At 40.5% G+C, this 20,443-nt stretch overlaps 1 protein-coding gene across 1 annotated transcript in view; it reads right to left on the bottom strand.

Moving 5' to 3' along the window:
• NOL10 (nucleolar protein 10) overlaps positions 1-20,443 on the bottom strand; it is an 88,195-nt gene that overhangs the window by 11,189 nt on the left and 56,563 nt on the right. The window contains exons 14-19 of the mRNA XM_060027095.1: positions 19,044-19,170; positions 15,399-15,478; positions 15,099-15,197; positions 13,963-14,052; positions 5,657-5,830; positions 5,146-5,393 (exon numbers count right to left, since the gene is read on the bottom strand). Coding sequence (XP_059883078.1) covers positions 5,146-5,393; positions 5,657-5,830; positions 13,963-14,052; positions 15,099-15,197; positions 15,399-15,478; positions 19,044-19,170 — 818 coding nt within the window. The remainder of the gene's footprint in view (positions 1-5,145; positions 5,394-5,656; positions 5,831-13,962; positions 14,053-15,098; positions 15,198-15,398; positions 15,479-19,043; positions 19,171-20,443) is intronic.

The following is a 20,443-nucleotide window of genomic DNA, read 5'->3' as shown; positions in this document are numbered from 1 at the left end:
GTATTTATTACCCAAGAAGAGGAGCTACCCTCAACTACTGAAATTTAGAAAGTTATCCCAAAGACTCTTTCTCTGGGGTTTACCAACAGACACCTCCAATATTTACATCACGCGCTGCAGACCGAGGCTGCCCCAGGTAACTGAAGAGGCTGATGTGCCCAGATTCCTGCCGGCGGCCAGCTGGCGTGAACCCCCAATCTTTCTACCTAGAAACGCAATCACCTCCACCCATCCTGACTTCTCTCCCTTGTCTCTGAAGATGTACTGGTGCTCCTGGCCCCATTCACTCCGGACTGCTCACCTAATTAGCTCTGCCAATTCAGTCCAGTCTCTCACTTCTTCACTCTCCCCTCCTCCCTGCGTCCTGATCAGTCACATCTCTCAAGCCTAGAAACCCTTTCCTATCAAGTTACTGGCTCTGAATACCTTCCTTTCACTGCCAATGTCTTGAGAGAACCATCTATGCTAATTGTTCACAATATTCTTTTATCTCCCATTCATTCATCAATCCTGAGAAATTCATCGCAACAAGACACTCTTCCTACGGCCTTTTTCCAATCTCCATTCCGGGGCCTCCCGTGCTCCGCCTGACATTCGAGCCACGCCCCTCTCGGTGAAAGTCTCTCCATGTTTGGCTCTTTCGTTTTCCTCCCGCCTCTTGGGCAGCTCCTTAGTAATGTTTACTGCCCACATTCTCCTTTACCAGCCCTCGAAATCAGAATTCTCAGCCCCAGCCTAGCGATATATTCCCAACACCGCTAAAATCACATGTGTTACTTTGCATGCACTTGTATGCTGTCAGAGAGGTGTATGGTTTTCATCATAGACACAAGAAAAATACTTGTTCCCAAGGGCTCCACTCTTAGCCCTCATCTTCCTCTACATAATGGTGGGAAGTCTTTTTTATGCCACAGTTTCAGTCCCACAATGAAGCTGGTATCTCTTAAACCAATGTCTCTGGCCCACCTCCTACATTTCCATTTGTCAGCTGGACATTACCAAGAAGACATTTGGGTCTTGCAGGCTTAATGTGCTGAACACCCGGCTCAATACTTTAGCCTTAAATTTGTTTTTTCATTCTGTATCCCTTATCTCGGTGGCAACATTGCTAGACATTTCAACGTCACCCCTGACTCTTGTGACATTAAATTAGTGACCAAACAGTGCTGTAGTGTGTGTGTCTTATTCTTAGACGTACTTATGAATACTCAGGCTCCTCTCCACCCCACACTTCAGGCTTTCGTCACTTCCCACCAGGACTGCTGTGCAGTGTGTGAGCTGACCTCACAGGCCCAGTCTCTCCCTGCATTCTCTCTAAAACTGCGGTATTTCATAACAGTCTCTGGGAAATAGGGACTTTTTCGCTTATGTTTTTATTTTCTACAACAAACATGTACTGCTTTTACTGTGTAAGTATTTCCATCGTTGGGAGGAGGGGCTGAGCAGATCTGATCACGTTCATCTTAGCCCAAACCCTTCCCTGGCCCGCCAGGACCTGGGTCGGGGCCTAACACGCCTCTCCGGCTCATCAGCTGTGCCCCTGCCACTCACTCTGCGCTCTCGCTGCACAACGAGAGCGCTTCCCTCACTTCCACACAGCAGTCCTCCCTCCACGCCGCTCCCTCAGCCTAGAATGCCAGCTTTCCCACCCTGCTTTCCGTGCTCATCTTTTTCTTTCAAGAGACCAGTTTTAATAGGACCTCTAATAAAGATGCCCTCAAATCTCTAAAAACTGACCCTCTTTCTTCCTTGTACACGTTCCCCAGGCCTCTGAACAGCTCACAGTGTCAGCGAGAAGGGGAATGCAACGGGCATGTGAGCTGTGCTTTTCCTTTCCATCCCCCGGGCCTAGAATAGCACTTTGCTCACAGGAGGCACCCGACGAATGACTGACTGATGAATGGGTGGGTGGGGAGGCTGCCAGGTGGGTGAGCAGACACACAGACAAAGCGCAGCGTACTGGAAGGCATATGAAAAGGTGCTGACAGACATGCGCATTTACCTAAAGCCTTGTTACTACGTCAAGCAAAGGACTCACTCAAGCACCCGGTCAGGATTCACTCTTCACTTTTCCCTTTATAGAAACGGTTTTACGGTTGGGCAAGTCCAAGTGAACTTTTAAACATAATACACTTGCTTCTGATGTTGTGTTTTGTTGGTCGCCTTGTGGTAACTCACAGAATAAACATAAGGAATCACTATAGCTGTCTGAAGGATAAATGGTTCAATGCTTCATTAAATAACATTAAAATATTACAAGTTCAGAATTTGCCAGAATAATCCGGTCAAGACCAGAGTTCAGTAAGCAGTATGTGCCAAACGCCAGCCAACTGCAGGCTGTTCACACCAAAGGGTCATTACTTTAAGCAACTGGATTTGGCTTTTAAGCTTGTGTAAGTATCATCACTCATATAGCTCCTCTTCTCAAAAAAACTGTTTAACTTATTGACGTTTAACTTAGTAAGAACGTTTAACTGCAGTGCATTAACTTAGCTATTATTTATCATTAAATACTAAATTTTCATCCCTTTTGTTTTTTACATTAATATCCTACTACAACCCACAGGCAAAGCAAGAATGTCAGTGAGTTTAGTCATGACTCCCACCCCCAAATTGTGGCTTCCTGTTACCATGGTTACCCTGAAAACAACTGCTCCCAGATTTTCCTGGGTTTCAGGTAAATGAGTTCTTTTTCAGCAGATCTTGAAAGGGTAACTTCCAGAGTTGCCTGACATGCAGGCAAGGCATAGAAGATTCACACTCTCACAAGGATTTATCAAGTGCCTACTCGGGTCTAGGTACTGATCCAGGAGCTAGGGGTAAATAATGCAAGACAAAAACAGCAGATAATCTAAAAAGAAATTCACTCCACGGAATCAGAATGCTGAAAACAAGCAGTCTTCCCTCTGCTTCTGAGTAGGACTCCAGATAAAAATCTAAGAATGACAGCTGCATAAAAAGCGAGGTGCACATACTGCTGATGGAAGGTAAAATGAAGAAGCCTCTTTGGAAAACAGTGCGGCAGTTTCTCAGAAGGTTAGACACAACGATACCATGGGACCAACAATCCCACTCCTAGGTACGCAGCCGGGAGAAATGAAAACATATGTCCACGCAAACACATACACAAATGTTCATAGTACCATTATCTGTGATAGGCAAAAACTGGAAACAACATAAATATCCTTCAACTGATAAATGGATAAATAAAATGTGGTATATCCATATCCTGGAATATTATTTGGCAATAAAAACTAATGAAGTACTGACACATACTACAACGCGGATGAACATGTAAAACATGCCAAGTAAAAGCCGTTGGACAAAACACCACATACTATATGATTCCATTTGTATGAAATGTCAGGGACTTCCCTGGTGGTCCAGTGGTTAAGAATCTGCCTTCCAACGCAGGGGACGTGGGTTCGATCCCCCGTCGGGGAACTAAGATCCCACATGCCACGGGGCAACTAAGCCTGTGTGCCACAACTACTGAGCCCCCATGCTCTGGAGCCCATCCACCTCGACTGGAGAGAAGCCCGCGTGCCCCAAATAAGACCAGACGCAGCCAAACAATAAATAAACAAACATGAAGGGAAAAAAGAAATGTCAGAATAGGCAAATCTACAGAGGCAGAGAATAGATTAGTGGATGCCCGGGGATGGGACGGGGTAAATGGGGGTGAATACCAACGGGGTAAGGAATTTTGTTTGGGGGCAATGAAAATGTTTTAAAACTGACTGCGGTGGTGGTTGCAGAACCCTGTGAATAGGCTAAAAACCAACGACTTACACACTTTAAGTACGTGACCTGTATGTTATACAGCCTACATTTCAAGAAAGTTGTTATGAAAAAAAAAAGTGAGGTTGGTAGGTAAAGAAAATTTCTTCAAAAGATAGTAAGCCTATTACTAGACTCTTTGTCTACCAACGTCTCTTTTGTTAGTCAGAACCAGAATTTCTAGGTGCTCCTGGATCTAAGTTGAAGGGTTTGCTCATCATTTGGTTTCCCAGATATTTGCGAGAAACTGCTGAAATAAAGACGAACAGGCACATCTCCATTCCAGAAACAAGTCAGCCTGTCTGTCAATATCTTCCCCACCTTTTCCCCCTCCTTCCGTCTGAAAAACCACATTTTTCAAAACGGGAAGTTGGGGGCTAGAGAAGTACAGGGTGTAGTGCTGGTACCGCCCCTGACCTAATGCCTCACCTGTCTCGCTCGGGCCCTGCTCCTCCCCCGCTTTCCTTGGCTCCCCAGGCCTTTAGGCTCTTCTTACAAGGTCATCTACTCTGATGGGCTATCGATCCAAGTCCTGTATATCAATACTCAGCCTAGAAATTCTCAAAGCAGAGACTTGGGTGACTTAGAGCTCATACACGTTTTGGGCTTACATACCCAGCTAGTTCCTTACTTAGACACTTGAAAACTGAAACTGTTTAAATAATACCATTTCTTTTAAGGTTGATTTTTTTATTGTGGTAAAATATATATAACATAAAAATCACCATGTTAACCATTTTTCAGTGAATAGTTCAGTGGATATTCACACTATTGTGCAACCATTACCACTGTCCATTTCTAGAACTTTCTTATCATTCTAAATTGAAACTCTGTATCTCATTAAGCAATGTCTCCCCACCCCTCAACCACTGGCAACCACCATTCTACTTTCTGTCTCTATGTATTCGACTATCCTAGAACACCACTCTTTCTGATCTCTCAGTTTTCCTACAAAAGGCTTAAAATTCCTGGCAAATTTTCCAAGTGACCTTTTTAATAATCAGGTAAACTACGATGAGGGTAAACATAACTGAAATTCTAACTTTTAAAAATAACTTTCTGTTAAAGAAGTTGTTACCTCTTAATTACCACCGTAATTTAAGAGTGTGGCTTCTGCAGTATGAAAGTGCTCCAACGTATATATTTACCAATACTCATGGGGCCACACGCTGCACCTTATTGTATGTAAACTATACCTCAAAAAATTGTTAAAAATAGTCACAGTAAAGACCCGTGTGTTTCCCCTCAGGCCTTGTGGTGCTTCCCTCACATTAACTCCAAAGATCCAAACGCCACCTTTAGGGCAAGGAGAAAAGCAAGGTTGGGACAACTCGATGAACCTTCACTGAAGGCTGTTCTACTCACTTCATCAGCTTCTGCTTTGTGGCAGAATCTCTGAAGCTTCTGAATTCTTCGCCTGCTTTGATCTCATAAAACTGGGGCTTGAGGACTGTCTGCCGGTCCTCCCTGAGCCGTTCCTGCCGCTTCACTTTTTCCTCCTGTTGGAGAAGTCGGCGCTGTTTCCTGACCTCTGCAACCCAGTCTTTGTCATCATCCGAACTCTCAGAACTTTCTGCATCACTTGGTTTTCCTTCCGGTTCTTCCTCCTCTTCCTGAAAATAAAAATAGTAAGAAGCAGCTCCTCTCCCCCAACCCAAAACACTGACCCACTATTTTCTTTTAAATAGCATTAGCCCATCAGAGTACGTGACCTTGCATGCATCGGAAAAAACATCTTTAATTAAATAAGATATATTCCTAAGCTGAAGGTCAAACAAATTACAGCTCAAGTTTGTTCAAAGACTCTTTCAACCTACACAGAAAACTTTATTTTAAACAAACAGGAGCAAATTCTAAATGATAAAGAGTACGTTACTTTTTCATGAAGTTCCTGTTGCTCTAAGAGTCTTAGTTTCTTCTTCCTTTTTTCACTAATTTTGGAAACAAGTGGATTCAAAAGCCTAAATTCTTCACTCTCTTCGTCTACTTGGAAGTCAGGGTTCTCAAACATAACTTTAAATCGATCATCGGTGAGAATATTAGGAAGGCTCTATAAGGAAAAGAATATCAAAACTTAAAGTTAATACTGGAATAAAATCTGACCAGAAAGATGGCTTAAACACATTTTACTCAATAATAAATTAATAAGCTACATAAAGCACAACTTATTAAATTATGAAATTGTTAAAAGAATCAGTTTCCAGAACTTTCTAACTGCTTATCTCTTACCCACAATCAAATTCGATTCACCCATTTCACAGAAGATATGTATTAGTTGGCCGATGCACACAGTGAGCTGAGACTGAGCCTTCTGGCCTAACTTTATGCTTAACACGTTAGAAAGTTTTCTTCAATTAACATTTTTTGATGCAAAAACATTTTTCAAGAAAATACATGTTTTTGAAACATGGCTTTTTAAGCATAGCTACTATACTGAATGAAAATTAGTGAGACTTTCAACTTCATATTCTAAAACTGGTAGAGGAAGTTGCGTCAATCACAAGTCCAGAATGAACAAGGTGGGGAGCTGGTGGTGTAAGTTTACTGACTCTGAGTTACTCGGAAACCTGAGGGATATTTCCTTCCCTCATAGGACAGCCTCATCGATCTTTTTCTCCTAGGCCATTTAATTGTTCTCAAAGGATATAATGTGAGACTCTACGATATTGACATAATAAAACTTTACTATTGAGACCCATTCGGGATAGCTCAGGACTTGACACTGTATTCCCTTTTATTTATACCACTCTGAAGAGAAACATTTTCTAGAATGTACTGTAACTTTATCTGTTCACTTAAACAGATGATAATCTTATACACTCAGGGCTCTCCTATTGTTCCTTATCTGCAATAGGCTTGGAAACAAGATAAATTAACCTGCTTAACGTGGTTTGTAAAGTAAACAGCCTAAGCACAGGCTGGAAAAAATGAACCTGTTTGTGGTAAACTATGGCTCTACTTAACAGACTTTATTTTACTGGCTGCTTCTCCACTATTGGGAGTAAATAAGGTTGTAAGTAGTTGAGCTCAGAATGTTGTATAACTGAGCTACACAAAGAATCGGTAAACCATGAGACATTAAGGAACTTGGGCTGTTTATTACCTGTATGTACCTAAAACCTGACAAACCCCTACTAAAATTCTATGATATACTGAATATATATTTGAGATATATTGAAGTCTTCCCTAAGTATCATTTCCAAGACAGATTTAGGTTCAAGGAAGAAACAAAGATAGGTAAGTTCTAGTTCCTGATCCCAAGGCATTCACAACCTCATGAGCAAAACACAAACCAACCTCTATGCTACAAGGCACCTTAGAAAGGATGCTAGGCAGAGTTGAAAGTGCTCTAGGAGCAGAGAGGTAAAAAGTAATTCCAATAAGGTACACCTCAGAAGGGTTCACAGGGGATATGCATCGGGGAGGAAGCTTAAAAGACGGGTAGTTTTCAACAGATAGAAATTTGGGAAGAACATTTCCAGACAACTGAGGAGTGGTGAACAGTCTGATAATGCAAGGATAACGGCAAAATTTGAAAAAGCAATTTTTGATCAGGCGAGATGGTAAAGGATTTTAAATACCGTGACATTATTCTGCAGGTAAGGGGAAACTATTAGGGAAGAAGAGGATAAGGAGGAAAGATACAGACAGAAAAGTGCGTCAAGAATCTCAGATGACAGGGCTTCCCTGGTGGCACAGTGGTTAAGAATCCGCCTGCCAATGCAGGGGACACGGGTTCGAGTCCTGGTCTGGGAAGGTCCCAAATGCCGCGGAGCAACTAAGCCCGTGCGCCACAACTACTGAGCCTGTGCTCTAGAGCCCACGAGCCACAACTACTGAGCCCACGCGCCACAACTACTGCAGCCCATGCACCTAGAGCCCGTGCTCCACAACAAGAGAAGCTACCGCAATGAGAAGCCCACGCACTGCAACAAAGAGTAGCCCATGCTCGCCGCAACTAGAGAAAGCCCGCACGCAGCAACGAAGACCAAATGCAGCCCCAAATAATAAATTAATTAATTAATTAAAAAAAAAAGAATCTCAGATGACAAAAAGAAGTCTGCTTTGCGATTCCGCAGCGGCGTGCTACATGATGGGCTGTTGAGGGAGAAACCTGAGTCATGAGGAAGACGAAGAGGCCTCTTGAGGAAGCTGGGAAAAGAGACAGGGCCTGAATTAGGGCAACTGGAATCTAAGGGTGTTTTAGGAAAGGATGATAGTGAGATACACTTCTAAGTTCGAACTGATAGATACGGCTACAGATGAGATGGGAGGAGGAAGACTGAAAAAGAGGGGTAAAAATTTTTCTCAAGGGTCTAGCTTAAGTCACTAGAAAGCTGGTGATACAGTAAGTCAGGATCCATCACTGGAGATGATCAGAAAAAGAGGCATAGGGTGGAATAAAGGACAAGAAATTATGTACCAAGAAACCAAGACATCCCCCAGTAGCTAAATAGTAAGTACACCGTGGTACATTCAAGCAACTGAGTATTATTTAGCGCTAAAAAGAAGTAAGGTTTTCAGCCACAAAAAGACATGGAGGGACCCTAAATGCATATTACTAAGCAGAAAGAAGCCAACAGGAAAAGGCTACGATCCCAACTATATGACCCTGTAGAAAAGGTAAAACAATGGAGACGGTAAAAAGATCAGTGGTTGCCAGGGCTCAGGAGGAAGGGGTGAACAGGTGGAGCACAGAGGATTTGAGGGGATGTGAAAATATTCTGATGTCCTAATAGTGGATACGTGTCATTATACATTTGTCCAAAACCGTGGAGTGAACAACCCCAAGAGTAAACCCTAACGTAAACTGTGGGCTTCCGGGGATTACGATGTATCAATGTAGGTCCATCGATTGCAACAAATGTTCCCTCTGGTGGGGGATATTAATGGGGGGAGGGGGGATTACGCACGTGTCCGGGCAGGGGTATATGGGAAATCTCTGTACCCTCCTCTTGATTTCGCTGTGAACATAAAACTGTTCTAAAGTAAAAACTGTCTTAAAAAAATATCCAGTGCATGAGAAAAGTTAAAGAAATTATGTTCCATATGTATAGGTATAACTGATTCACTTTGTTATAAAGCAGAAACTAACACAACATTGCAAAGCAATTATACTCCAATAAAGATGTTAAAAAAATAAATAAAAAATAAAGTCCAATTGTTTGAAGATCAAAAAAAGAAATTATGTTCCATTTACGACTGGTTAACTCAGTCTATGGCTCAAGGAGAACATCATCTGGATTCTGACAGACACCATTAGGTGCCTAATATCAAGGCACCAGGACTCAGGAGAGAAGAGGGGGATAATTTGGATAAATTTCAGAGTTACCTGTAAACACAGGATACATAATACTGCCAAAGACCACATGAATAGCTATTGGCCTGTTACACATTTTCAGGTTTCATGTATATATATGTAAATCCCAAGGGAAATCTTTTCTTTTTCATCTTACTGCATTATTAAATAATCACATTTAACAAATAACTGAGAAATGTGTTGAAAAAGGATATGTTGGCTAGTATTCTTTTTTCCCTTAATTTAAAACAAATAAGTTGCATTGCCTAAAGACAAGTATGCCTTAGAAGAACAAATATAAAATACAAACTCTTCTAACCCAGCTGTAAAAATATTTCCATCAGAGTTTCCTAGTCTGTTTGTTTTCACAGCTGTCTTAAAAAAAAAAAAAAAGAAGTAGGATGAGATGTAGTTAGTGACGTTCTATAGTAGTTCACGAGCGTCTGGCTAGCGATCTGCCCCATAAATACACATGTCCACATGCCGAACACTTGCCCCTGGAATTTAGGAAACATCTTAAAGTATTGCTCATGCCACAGCCCTGCCTCAAAGAAGTATATTGTGTGTAGATCTGAGTAGCATGCTTATTATCAATATTTTGTCCCAACACAGTGACATATATGAGAAATACTTGACATTTAAAACAGATTAATTCTTTCAATGCTATGATATCTATGAAATTAAGGTGATGCAGACGTCTGAGTAAAGAGGGTGGTTTGAACATGAGCATCTTCTAATCTCTGCTAAAACCCCACTAACACAATAGAAAAGGGGCTTTAAAAAGACACAAATCCTTAAGGATGAGAAGGATAGGAAAGGAAACAGGAGCGACGAGGTTGCAGAAGCAAGAAAGGAAGGTCTAGCACTCGCGGTCTCCAGCTGGAGGGAGGCTTCTCTGGAGGGCAGGACGTGGCCAGCTGGGGCCACAGCATGGGGCGGCAAGGGGAGCACCTGGCACCAAGGGGGTGCAGGCGAGGGGCTGAGGTGCCACCCACCCCGACACCCCAAGCCCTCCTGATGGTAGCTCTCAGTCCTCAGAACGTTGGCAGCCAGGCCACCACCCTCCAATCAGGAGACTCGGAGCGGCGGAGAGAAAGGCAGAGAGATGCTGCCGCTTGGTGCTTCCCCAAATAAACAGGCCAGGTCAGCACGCAGGACTGATGAGCCCTGTCTCCACCTCAGAGTCTTCCGTCAGCTTTTCAAATCTTTCACTCTTTAATTTGAACAAATGACCATGAATCACAGCAGGGAAAGACTACTTAAAATTTTTTTTAAGAAAATTTCCCAGTACTGTAGAACCTAAGTTCCTGGATTGAAAGAATAAAGCTGAAAGAATAAATGAATTAATTCTTAATTAGAATTAATACCACCAAATTAATTAATACCAAATACCACCCATTAATACTACCAAATTTCTAAGTTTGGATAAGGTCCAGATGTTTCGCGACATTATGAGGTGGGTCACTTGCCACCGCAGATCCAACATCAACTGAAAGGTAAACATCTTAGACTTTAATTATGTTATCAGTGATAGTGATATCTGGGAACATATTTCACCGTCGGCCTCCATGAAACTTCAGCTGGAGCCAAAGCAGAACATAACTGCACCATGCTGACTTTCAAATCAGAAGTTATCAGAGCTATTAAAGCTCCTGCGGGTTTAAAGAGCTGAATTCAAAGACGAGACTAATGAACTGCTGATGGATTTAACAATTCCTTCAAGTCTTCTTTACAATTATAATGAAGAAGTCTTTCCTTAATTCACGAATGGTTTTTAAGGTCTTTTTTTTTGGGGAGGGGTGGGGGAAACCACACCACGCGGCCTGTGGGATCTTAGTTCCCCGACCAGGGGTTGAACCCAGGCCCTGGCAGTGAAAGTGCGAAGTCCTAACCACTGGACCGCCAGGGAATTCCCCAAGTCATTTTAATTAGATAAAACTGTTAAACAAATCATACAAACTGTCTAATAACAGACTCAGATTTTTAGATGACTATATTTAAGTATTTCTGGAAAGAAACTGAGCTCTGGTAATGGAGCCTGACTTGGGTCAGCAAGCCACTAAGAGCAGATGAGCACACTGTACAAACGCCGCTCTCTGGCAGGGTTCTACAGTTCACACAGCTACAGACACCGTGCTTCCAGCTTCCAACAGCTGAAGGGAAACTGCTTGATGGAAGAAGATAAGAATTTCCAAGGTTCTTCCTCTTTGCACTTGCAGTAGAAATAGCACATGGTCTGATGATTCTTTACGGGATAACCCTATAAATGTTTTGACTACAACCGTTTTAAAGGCACGGACAACCATGATTTTCCCATTGACTCTACAGATCACTTTGCATGTTTTCAGCTCCCAGGGTCGTTGTTACCATCCTGCACTAACGTGCACAGCAAGGGCCGCCTGTGTTCTCCATCTCTTCCAGCCGTCCCTAACCTCAACGAAAGTCTGTGAGGCAGATGGGGGGATGGTGAGAAAAGGGCGCTTCCCCCACATCTCCACAATCATAAGGCCTTTAAAAAGGATCCTGAACTGTGTATGCCGTGCTGCACAAAGTATCAAAATTAAATTTTAAGTGCCCTACTCTCTATAACATTAAATGTAATAAAGACTCATAAGCATAAAACACAGAATACATCTGCAGCCTAAATTAGCTTCACTCCCTCCCTACTGAAACTTTAGGGCATGTAAATCCAAAGACCACTTCCATTAACCTTGCAGAAGGACATATAAAGCTGAAAGGTTACCTCCCTAACCATCCTCAGGCTGGGCTAACAAGACGATGTGGGGACTTCCCTGGTGGCGCAGTGGTTAAGAATCCGCCTGTCAATACAGGGGACACGGGTTCGATCCCTGGTCCGGGAAGATCCCACATGCCGCAGGGCAACTAAGCCCATGCACCACAACTACTGAGCCTGTGCTCTAGAGCCCGTGAGCCACAACTACTGAGCTTGTGTGCCGCAACTACTGAAGCCCACGTGCCTAGAGCCCATGCTCCGCAACAAGAGAAGCCACTGCAATGAGAAGCCCACATGCTGCAATGAAGAGTAGCCCCCGCTCACCACGACTAGAGAAAGCCCGTGTGCAGCAACGAAGATCCAACACATATATAAATAAATACAAATAAATTTATTAAAGAAAGAAAGAGAAAGAAAGAAAGGAAGGAAGGAAGAAAGAAAGGAAGAAAGAAAGGAAGAAAGAAAATAAATCAATGTGAATACTCTGAGGAGAAAGTCAAGGTGCAGGAAGCACTTACATTTTAAACATTTTAAGATATACATATATACTTAATACACTGATGTAAAGCAGGAAGGTGCACAGTCATAGCATACAGATGTACAAATTCATATAACAAGTTTAAGTCATTGTTTCAACATTGGTATACTATTCATGTAATCAAAGTAGAAATGTAAAAGCCATCTATGTACTTACTTGTGTGTGTGTGGGGGGGTGGGATGAACTGGGAGATTGGGATTGATTCATGTATACTAATATGTATAAAACAGATAACTAATGAGAACCTGCTGTATAGCACAGGGAACTCCACTTCCATGTACAGCAGAAACTAACACAACGCTGTAAAACAACTATACCCCAATAAAAAATAAATTTAAAAGAACTGGAAAAAGAAGGGAAAAAAACAGCATATTAAAAGAAGCGAACAGACCAGGATAAGAGGATGCAGAAAGAATGAGGAGGCCAGGGATGATGGAGGGAACAGTGAGAGTGAACCCGTTCATGGCACTGGGAACGCCCCTCGCTGGTCCTATTCCTGCATCTTAGAGAAGAACAAGCTATGACCCAGTGAAGCTGAGGATCACCCATGATGACACAACTAGTTAGCAAGGGGGCCAGACTCAAGACCCTTTAGTTGCAGTCCCTTGACGTCACTGAAGAGAATCGTACAAAAATTAACTCACTGAAGAGCTCACTTATTAACTCACTGAAGAGCACTGAAGAGCTCACTTATCTCCTGTTCACTTACCTGGCTAAAAACCAGAGAGAGAACCGAGAAAGAATAAACAAGCAAACAATCCCCTCCTGAGAGCTCAACACAGCTGGCCCAGATACGAGGTTCGGCCATCTATCTATTCAGGCAGGTCCTGCAGGCTTGCAGGAGAGATCGGATCTTTACACCTCATTCCAGAGAACAGCCCATCTTGGTCATCTGCCTGCCTGATCTAAGCAGGTGAGAAAACAGCACTGGGGAGGAACGAGGAAGCCTTCGCATATCCGGGAAAATCAGAAAAATCTCCTCCTGTCTTGACAACATCAGCTAAATGAAGCATTGACCCTTATTTAGTTTACAGCCGACCTTTCTCTATTTTACATTAGGAACGGAATGTAGAGAGCAGTATTCATAGGAGTGCACAGTCCCAATGACGCCAAGTCTAAATGAAAACTGGTTACTTGTGAAGTTATAAACAAACCTAGTTAGTACAGAGAAAAACAATAAACAAACTCAGTATTGAACAATAAAAGGATTACCTAAAACACATGCACAAGATAAAATACGCAGCTCTCAAAAATATTTACGAAAGAATTTTTAATAAAAATGGGAAGCTATGTGTGTTATTTTATAGAACCAGGATAAATATTTTATATATACAGTAGTATCCTGCTATTATAGTTTATAATTTTAAGATAAATAAGACAGGAAGGAAATTCCCTAAAATATTAATGATGCCTTTGGATAGAATTATATGGGTGACTTTCTTCTTTATATTCTTTTCTACAAACTTCCCATATTGGGCACATACTATCTTAAAAGCAAGGAAAATAGAAAACTAAATGCATTTTTAAAGTAAAAAGAAAAAAGATACAAGTTACTGTCAAGAAAGTGGAGAAACAATTTATCAGTATTTTCTCTGCCTTATAAAATCTTACCTTAACCTTCTTTTTCCATGTAGATCTTTGCTTTTCCTCCTCTTCCTCAATTAATTTAAGTGCCAGCTCTTTGTTAACTTTTGGCAATTTCTAGTAGAGGTGAAAAAAAAAACTGTACTGAAACACCTACAATTTAGCTTTAAAGGTTAAAGCGAAAAGCAGGGACAGGAGGACTCCACATCTTAGCCTGACCTGTGGCCAATATACACACACTCACTGCTTTTAAAAACTTAACAAATAATCTGGAAAAAGGAAAAACCTGTCACTAGTCTTTTGCACTGAGAATGTGTGCATGTGTTTTAAACAATGTCCAGTTAGAAATGATTGTATCACTTGGTGGCTGACCTCAGTCGGAAGGCAGAAGGAGATGGGGTTTGCGCTTCCCCTCTGCTTGCCGTTGGCGCGACGTCACCCATCAACGCTTCGTTGTCCTGGCAACAACAGGTGGCTCCAGCAGAGCGGGGAGTCCATTTTGTGGTTCTCCCACGCTCCCGGAACAGCCTCATCCTACCTCGGGAACCCCAGCGCCAGCTGTCAGCCCTCCACGGAGGTCTGAGTTCCAGCTCTCAGGCCTGCCTCTCTCCTGCCGCCCAGCCCTGGAGTGTTAGCTGCTCCCTGAAGCCACGGCCTCTCTTATCAATACCTCAGTATTTTTGCCTTTTCAGTTCTCTAATACCTGGGTAACAATTCTTTACATTAAATTCCCTCCGTTAATAGAATTAGTGTGGCCTGATTCCTGTCTGGGCCCTGGCACAGTCTAATGACCATTTCCCATGATCCAAGCAGCTAGCCTAAGACACTCCCAAATGTCAGAAAGAAATGGGGATTAGCAAAGCAACAACACTCCAAAATCTATATCCCTATTTGAAAATAGCATCATGTTTTCCTGGTAGGACTGACACTCTCAGCTCACCTGGCATTATTTTCCCACAATACCATTACCATAGAGTCTATAATGATAAAACTGTAAAGAGTATCTACCCTCACAACAAATAAAATATACCAGAAATATTAGTAAAAGATGTAAACTCAGGATGGAAAAACTAAGAAATGGATGGCAGGTTTCTTTGAATAATAAATAAAATACAAATGAAGTACCTTTCTCTAGTAGATTCAATGCTGACTACAATATTTACCTTTAATTGGACTCTCTGTGCTCGTGTTTCTTCTATCTTCTGTCGGATCTTATCTTTCCTATATTCTTCAAAAGCAAATGGATTTACCATCAATTTCACCTTTTCAAAGTGGAAAAAAATTAAAAATAAGAGAATTGTATTTAGCAGCACGTCTCATATACAGCATGACTATCATGCCAAAGAACAGACAGATCGCTTACAAATCTTAAGTATGTTTTATAAAAACGAAAGTAAGTAGAGAAGAAATGGCTACAGAATGCTTTTATTTATCACCTAAAATAACTGTAGTTTTGTACTTACCCTGTGGTAGAGTCTTATATCCATGAAAAATCCATGCATATATGCCCGGAGAAAAGGCGATCCAATGAGATGGGTAAGCCCTGGGCAAAGTTAATCAAAAGAGGGCAGATCTTTATGAAATCTTGATTAAAACTCAACGATCTTTCATGACAACAATTTGATTGTAAGTTCACTTCTGAGTAAAAATTTAAGGATCAGAATTACTGATCTTCTTCAATAATTGCAAAGAAAATTTTACTCTGCTTCAGCAATATCATCCTTACTTCTTTTTAATGCAATACTAAGCATAAAAATGATGGCAAGGTCTTTATGAACTATGACAGGGAAGTAACGAAGGGTTCCCTATACAAGTGGTTCTCAGACTTTTGGGTTCCATGAGCTATAGTTTAACTTTAAAAATAACACTGAGGGCACTTCCCGGGCGGTCCAGTGGTTAAGACTCCACGCTTCCACGGCAGGGGCACAGGTTCGATCCCTGATCGGGGAACTAAGATCCCGCATGCCGTGCAGTGCGGCCAAAAAAAAAAGCCCAAACAAACAAAAAATGCTGAGCTCAACGCTAGGTTGTCAACTTTCAAACTGCCAAGTAGGAACAGTGCTGGGGTTGGGGGGAGACCACTGTTATGGCCCATAATTTCCAAAAACAAAGGACACTGTCACAACAGTAATGTAGATAGGGCATGTTTTTCCCCCAAAAGAACAGCTTTTGGGAAATTTATACCAATATACATATTATATACAGACATACTTCATCATGGATGAATTAAAAGTTCAATGCCAATCAGTGTTTGGAAGCTTTAAACAGTATCTTTCACAGGGTTTCCTAGATTTAGATTTCATTTACAATTAGTGGTGCTGGTGGTCACATAAGGATACTCTGCCTATGTCACAGAAATTGTTTATTAATTGCAAATATTTACATAGAGAAAGGTTATGAGAATATTTATCTTCAGAATAAGACCACCTATGACATACTCACATAAAAGGCAGCTTTAGTTGGTATAATACTAAGTGACTACGTTTCCAAGGAAAACATTACCCTGATTTCCAAATTTAAGAAATAAACATCGCTCCAGACCTAAAAATCACTTACTAGGAAAATCACATAGACGTACAAAACAGTACACATTACAGAATAACATCAAAAGGCAAAATTAAATTTAGGATAATCTCATAAAGTAATAAGACTTGGTCAGAAAAATACTTTCCTAGAATTCATTAGGTTAATAAAACCACAGGGTTTGGATTTGCACAGGAGAGACTTAAAAGGTGGTAGGGGGGTCGGGGGGAGGGAGGGCTGAACCTTAATGAAATGTCCAATGCGTAACAATCTGCATTTAGGTACCTGCACATGTGTGCTCCTAATTATTTGTTTCCTCTGTTAGGTATATAAAATTTATATTTATGGCCCAGCATTACTCCCATTCCAGGAGAAAGCTTTTCATATTCAAATAATTCTACACAGAGAACTTGGCAGGAGCAGCAGCTTTTCTCATCATTAGCTCCACAGAACACTAGTCCCAAGAGATCTTTGAGGAAGAAGAGGTTCTATGATCAAGTTAAGTTTGGGAACTGTTTCATATTCTCCTCCCACTCCTGGAGATTTATAGTGTATGATGGCATTAAAGGCTCAAAGAAGTCCATAAATAGAGAAACTGATTTATCTTGGCTTAACCTAACATTTCTCAAACTTATTTGCCACAAAACTCTTAAAATGATAGGTAACATTTATGTATTATGTTTCAAAACTGTGCTGAGTACTTTTCAAGCATTATCTGATTCATTCTCCAAGCAACCCTATGGGTAGGTATCATTACTATTGCCATTTTATAGATGAGGAAACCAAGGCACAATGAGGTTAAGTAAATTGGCCAAGTCATAGAGCTATTAGTCATGGGATGTGAGCCCATATCAGCCCATCTCTAATGCCCATGATATCAGCCACAATGCTACCCATCCAGCACTGCATACACAGTGGCCCATGAAACACGGTATAGGACCCGCTAAAGGCCATAATTGGGAAATGTCAGAACTTGCAAGTATTCAATGCTATAATCTTAAGAAATAAGGGAAGTTAGTTACATGGCCTTATTTTTACTTTAACATAAATTATTTAAAAAGGTTTTATATATGATCGTAAAATCTGTTGAAAAATTATAACCAATGGCTTATTTAATATTAAAAGATATTACTAATTTACATGAAGATGATTTCTAGTATAACTTATTTTGTTGAATATTATATCTATTTCCATAGTTTTAAAAATAGGCAGTATGAATGCATTTTAACAAAACGTATCTAAACCTTTATCACTGCCTTCCTCACCCAAAACAAACACAGTGAAGAGACTGAAAAAACACCCAAAATATACTAAACACAGTAGTTTTTAAAAATCCACAAAATAGCAATGACTTTCTAGTCTCCAATTTAAGAAGGCGGGTGAGTGTGACGCAAGCAGACTGCAAAAATCACGCTGGGGGTGTGTAAGGAGGCACTTCAGTAGGAAGACTTAGTTCACCCTATTTCATCCAACAGTCATATTTTTAAAAGGCTAAATACAACTCTTTTCTTTTTAAACACACTAAAATTTAAAGAATTATTTTGGTGGTAGCTGGTAGAAAATAATTCTGCCTGGATTAAGTGTGCTAAAAGATATAGTTTAAAAATAGAATTTAAGAATCGCTCTTCTAATCTACTTGGTATGTGATTCTATTTTCTTTTAGCATTTAACTGCTATAGTACCTCTATTTGTTCTAAAGACAACTAAGCTGCCTAGGCTTGTGGAGAACGGATCCTCTAAGTTTTCCCATTCTCAGTAATTTGCTGTGCAGCCTTTTCCCAACAATAGAACAAGATTAGCAAAACCTAGTCTTGTTATCCTACAAACCAGTACTAGTCAACTAAGATAAATATGTTCTTCAGAGGGGTCAGTATGGCTGAGGTTAAGAGCATGGACTCTAAGTTTAAAACTCTAACCCTCACATTTACCAACCACTGAAGCCTTTGGCAAGTTGCTTTAATCTTTCTGGGAAAAAAAAAAAATCTTTCTGTGCCTCAGTTTCTTTACCTATAAAATGAAATCATAATAGTATCCACTCCATAGCTGTGAGGATTAAATGAGTTGTATATAAAACATTCAGCCTGGCACGTGTAAGCCCTATTTTAAATGTTGGCCATTATTAAGAAGCATTTCTTGGTTTGTATTCTTTAAACCTAAGTAACTGTTAAGGTTCTACGTATTTGAGGATTCAATCTATGGATTCTAAGTTTTGGATTAGGTCTTTTAATAAGCAAACCTACAGGGGGACAAAAATCATTTCCGTGCAGTCTCTGAGATTTCTCAAAATCTTATTATATTCAAATAGTACTTGAAAGTCACTGCTCCCTTGACTGAGACTTTTCCTATACATAGGTGGTAGGTTAAAAAAATTATTCCTCATTTAAGATACAAAAAAGCCTCAGTAGGTTGAATTTATCTGAATCTTTTTCTAAGCAGAGATTATATATACTAAGTTTAATGTCTGATTTGTCAGAAAGAGATTTGGAAAATCAGATAAATGTGACTCCATCGCTTCTAATGTTCAAAACTCAAAACAAAAACAAGTAGAAATAATCTTATAAACATTTCATCATAATTTTTTTTACCTAAATTTTCAAGGTCTTTCTTGGTGACAAATTTGTAATCATCATAAACTGTGCTTTCTGGATTCTCTTCCAGTTCTTCTGTCAAGTTGTCTAAGAAGGAACACCACCTGGGAGCAGGACCCAAAACCTGCCGGCGTTGATTAGAAGGTTAGCAAATGTACATTCTAATCATGTGAACTAAGAGTTATTTTACAACCAGATTTCGTGTTATATTTATATAATTTAAAAATCCTTGATTCTATCAGAAGTACTGAGAAACAACTGCAATATGCATAATCAAGTCTATAATGGAAGAGAAAAAACAGAGTAGGGAGAACTTAGTCCTATAAGGGAAAAATCTCAGTCTGGGACACAACAATATTAATGAATATTCTTACATGAGAACTATGAAAATATAAATAATAATTCAGGTAGTAATAGTAACATCCGTCTATAATTCTATTATCTCTTTCATTCAAAACAGTACTAGAATCTACAAAAGCACACTTGGCATATCAGACCTTTTGTTTGCCACTCAGGACGAAAGTCCAAAATGAGAATTACCCTTTTTAAGGGTTTTCAACTAATCACTTGATAATTACATTCTATCTTGTATGGTCCACTTCATTTAATTGATTAAAAATTAAAATTCTGTATACAGAATTCTTTAGATTTAACCTAAAATGGGCTGCCAGGATCCACAATCAGTCCCAATAAAAGGCTGAGGAACAAAGGATTGAACAGAATTTATAACCAAGTAATAAAATATGAATACTTCAATTTGTAACCCAATCACTTCCATAAAATACCGTGATTGCTTCTTACGCTTTTGCCCTTGGTACAAATCTTTCCCAGCAGATGCCTCACGCATTGAGGTCAATGCTTATCCCAAAAGAAATAACACTCAGCGGGAGAGCCAAGCTACTGAAACCCTCTCTCACGGTGGAGGCTTTCAGAAGAGAGAACTCTGGGCTCTTACAAAACAGAACTTCCAATGACTTCTTGCCTGTGTATTTTGACAGTAATCAATCATACAGAGGAAAAAAAACAAAACTCATAATGGAAATTATTAAATCTAGCTTAAACTTTTTGGAGAAGGGAAGGTAGGAGGAAGAGAGTTATAACAAAGGAAGACAGCCCCCAACACCCTCTTCAACCATTTAAAAAAAAAAAAAAAAAAGTAAATATAAGATACAGTCGTACTAATTAATTCTATTATTTTGCCTGATTAGAGAGGGTGATCCCACCACTCCTGCCAAAGGCTGTGGGGCTCATGAACATGAAAAACAACTCTTAATGAGCATTAAAAAGTCCCATGGACGACTTCCCTGGTGGCGCAGTGGTTGAGAGTCCGCCTGCCGATGCAGGGGACACAGGTTCGTGCCCCGGTTTGGGAGGATCCCACATGCCGCGGAGCGGCT

This window comes from Delphinus delphis, chromosome 12 (assembly GCF_949987515.2).
Source record: "Delphinus delphis chromosome 12, mDelDel1.2, whole genome shotgun sequence".
NCBI classification, from domain to species: Eukaryota; Metazoa; Chordata; class Mammalia; order Artiodactyla; family Delphinidae; genus Delphinus; species Delphinus delphis.
This window is presented reverse-complemented; position numbering and strand designations above follow the sequence as displayed.